The 3,748-nt window shown below is 33.7% G+C and overlaps 1 protein-coding gene across 1 annotated transcript; it reads left to right on the plus strand.

Moving 5' to 3' along the window:
* The first annotated feature begins 417 nt into the window (after nucleotides 1-417).
* LOC143590417 (protein FAR1-RELATED SEQUENCE 5-like) lies at nucleotides 418-2,570 on the plus strand. The gene is made up of 5 exons (XM_077070906.1): nucleotides 418-436; nucleotides 1,157-1,408; nucleotides 1,526-1,955; nucleotides 2,032-2,290; nucleotides 2,472-2,570. Exons 1-5 carry the CDS (start codon nucleotides 418-420, stop codon nucleotides 2,568-2,570), a joined length of 1,059 nt encoding a protein of 352 aa, XP_076927021.1.
* Nucleotides 2,571-3,748: the final 1,178 nt, after the last annotated feature.

Here is a 3,748-nt window from a genome sequence, read left to right on the forward strand (position 1 = left end):
GTATATATTTTGACCAAATGTATCTTGAGTGATTTTGGTAAAGCGATATTTTAGTCTTTAAATGATAATAGTTGGTTTGTTTGCTAGTTTTACACTTACTTATAAAGAGAAAAGATGGAATATGAAAATCCTTATCGTACAAAACTGTACGCGACAACAGCAAGCGTCGATCTACACTTATGATTCAGTTGAAAGCGGTTGAGGAGATCCCGTGTATTTTTAAGCGAGAAGGGTACTATTGTCTTTTTGATTCCTCATTTAAATTTGGTAATTTGCGTATAAACGGTTACGATCCTGATATTTAGCTTAATCAAAATCAATTTCTTATTTTACGAAACAATTTTTGTACCAAAAACTATCAATTGAGTTCACGAATCAGTTTTTCAAGCTTTTTTTTTGTGATTTTAGGGTTTTGAAATGGAAGACGATCGCGAATGTAAGTTTTTGCTGTGTTTGAATTATGCCACTGTAGATAATTGATTAGTCTAGTTTGATTTTATGATGTTTCATAATATGAACATATAATGAGTGTGTTATTATAACTGATTCTTGAGCTGATTATAACGTTCTATAATATGAGCGTCTTTTGAGCGTGTTACTATTAGGATTAGCTTAATATTAAATCTGTATGTTAGTTCTCATGAGAATCACGTGATAATTGATTAGTCTAGTTGTGAGCGTGTTAAGAGCGTTTTCATATCAGGACTGCCTTTTGTTATTTGATGATTCATAATACGAACGTATCATGAGCGTGTTAGTATATCTGATTAACGTTTTATAATATGAGTGTCTTATGAGCGTGTTACTATTAGGATTGTTAAAATGGGTTGATTATAATATGAGCGTCTTTTGAGCGTGTTACTATTAGGATTAGCTTAATATTAAATTTGTATGTTAGTTCTCATGAGAATCACGTGATAATTGATTAGTCAAGTTGTGAGCGTGTTACGAGCGTTTTCATATTAGGACTGCCTTTGTTTTTTGATGTTTCATAATACGAACGTATCATGAGCGTGTTAGTATATCTGATTAACGTTTTATAATATGAGTGTCTTATGTGCGTGTTACTATTAGGATTGTTTAAATGGGTTGATTATAATTTTGAGCGTGTGTTGAGCGTCTATGGATTATAATTTTTTTTTGATGTTTTGTGTAGATGAATCAAGTGTTTTGGTTGAAGGTCAAGAGGTTGATATCATTCCTGAAGTTGCTTCTTCATACAAACCTGTTAAAGGAATGATGTTTTCGTCAATTGATCAAGCATTTGATTTTTATTGTGAATATGCTAAAAAAGCTGGATTTGGGGCTCGTAAAGGTGGATCTTACGTGCATGGTGGTGTACTAAAGACTAAGTACTTTACATGTTGTAAAGAAGGTCACAAGCCAGCTAAAATATATGATTCAAAAGGTGATTGTAATGAATCAAGCAAGCCATATTATAAAAGGAGGAAGAGGCCGACAATTAGATGTGGTTGTAGAGCACATATATAGTTGAAATTTGTTGACGGTGGTTTTTTTGAGGTAGATGGTTTTGTTGAAGCCCATAATCATAGAATGGTTGCAGATTCTGATATGAAGTTTGTTCGTTTTGCGAGGAAGTTAACACATGTCCAAGAGAAAGCTATTTATGAGCTTTCTAATATGAACTTGGGACATGTTAAAGCGTTTAACTTTATGAGAACACAGTACGGTGGGTTTGAAAAGGTAGGTGCAACTAAAGATGATTGTAAGAATTTTAAACAAGGATTGAATTGTTATATTGGAGAGTATGATGCTGAGATGATTGTTCAGAGATTGTGTGCGAAGAAAACATTTTCATCCGATTATTCTTTTGAATATGATGTCAATGATGATCGTGAGTTAATTCGTATGTTTTGGGCTGATGAGACTTCAAAGAGTAATTATCTTGCATTTGGGGATATTATATCTTTTGATGATACATTTAAGACTAACAAGTAAGTTTGTGTGTATGTATAGGCATTGTGTGTATGCATATTTTTTGTGTATTTTTATATGATTTTCTTTATACAGGTACAAGATGGTTTTTGTCCCGTTCACGACAATTGATAACCATTGTCATAGTGTTACTGTCTGTGCTGGTTTACTAGCTTCTGGAACTACTGAATCATACACATGGTTATTGTTAATGTTACTTAAGTCGTTTGGTCATGCACCGAAGGTTTTTGTTACTGATCAAGACCCTGCTATGAAGCAAGCTATTTCAGCCGTGTTTCCAAATACAAGGCGTAGGTTATGTATGTGGCATATCATGAAGAAAGTTGCTGACAAGGTAACTTTCTTAATCGTGTTTTAGGCTGGTTTGAATAATGAGAGTTTGACAAGCGTTTAATGGCAATCGTCCTTTTGTTTTTGATGTTTTAATATGTGAGCGTTTGATGAGCGTGACATGATTATATATTGTATCAACGAGCGTCTACACAAGCGTTTTAACATGTTTTTTTGTGTATCAGGTGGGGGCTGATTTATGTAACAACAAAGATTTTAAGAGTAGGCTATGTAACATTGTGTGGACCGATTCAATTAGTCCTTTAGAATTTGAGGAAAAATGACAGGCTATAATGGTTGAGTTTAGGCTTGACAAGAATAAATGGCTTACTGATATGTATGAAATCAGATTTGACTGGATACCTGCTTTTTATAGAGATGAACTTTTGTCTGGATTGATGCGTACAACATCAAGATCAGAGAGCGAAAACCATTTTTTTGGAAAAGCTACAAATTCTCAATTAACATTAGTTGAGTTTTTCAACCATTTTGATTTTTGTATGGAGATACAGAGATATAATGGCAGACGGTGTGATCATCATAGTAGGTACACGTATCCGCAGTTAGAAACCAGAAGTTATCTTGAAAGGGAAGCGGTTAGGATATATACAAGAGCTATATTTAATGATCTTCAAGATGAAATGAATGAAATTGTTGGTGGTGTTTCACAATTCAGTTCATGTGAAGAAGAAGGAGGGTTTTTGAGGTGTAAAATAATGGATTTTAATGCGTATGTTCTAGGTTTTTTGGAGGTAATTATGAGCGTTTATTAAGCGTTTTTAGTTTAAAGTTGTTTAAGCTTAAGTTAGATAACAAGCATTTTACTTTTTTAGGTTGTGTTTAAAAAGGACAGTGATTTTGGTGAAGAGTCTATTGCAACATGCTCCTGCGAAAGATTCGAACAATATGGTTTGTTGTGTCGGCATATTTTCTATGTCATGAATATGTATCAAGTCAAGAAATTCCCTAAAATATATATAAATGATCGATGGAGGAAAGAGGCTACGGTGAATATCAGAACAGTTCCAATGTCAGAGTTTGGTAATGATCAGAACATGAAGATAAAAGAAATTTTAAGATAAATAAAGTATGCTGGTGAATACTTTATCAACAGTTATGTTACAGATATTGATGAATTAATTAAAGTTAGAGATGAGATGAATTTGATGATTGAAAAAACAGACTTAAACTCGGTATGAAAGGGTACGTCCATCTAAAAGGGATAGATTTGCTACTGTTTTAGGTTTTGAACAACCATTAGAAGGTAATGTTCGTGTACCTACTGGAATAAGAAACAAGGGTCGTGGCTCGCACAAAAGAATTAAATCAAAGAAAGAGATAGCCATTAGTCGCTCTGGGAAGGGTTATAGGGAGTGTCAAATTTGTCACAAACCTGGCCACAACAGCAGAACTTGTAAAGCAATGCAGCAGCAACCGCAACAATGAATTCGTAGGAAGTTTT

The sequence above is a fragment of the Bidens hawaiensis genome, unplaced genomic scaffold (genome assembly GCF_021521415.1).
Source record: "Bidens hawaiensis isolate Kalapana, Puna unplaced genomic scaffold, B.hawaiensis_p1.1 tig00038548_1, whole genome shotgun sequence".
NCBI classification, from domain to species: domain Eukaryota; kingdom Viridiplantae; phylum Streptophyta; class Magnoliopsida; order Asterales; family Asteraceae; genus Bidens; species Bidens hawaiensis.

Excerpts from the sequence above, each read along its gene's own strand:
- LOC143590417 (XM_077070906.1), top strand. Across the intron at positions 1,409-1,525 it reads TAAAATATATGATTCAAAAG|ATGGTTTTGTTGAAGCCCAT; the intron begins GTGATTGTAATG and ends TTTTTGAGGTAG. Across the intron at positions 1,956-2,031 it reads GATACATTTAAGACTAACAA|GTACAAGATGGTTTTTGTCC; the intron begins GTAAGTTTGTGT and ends TTCTTTATACAG.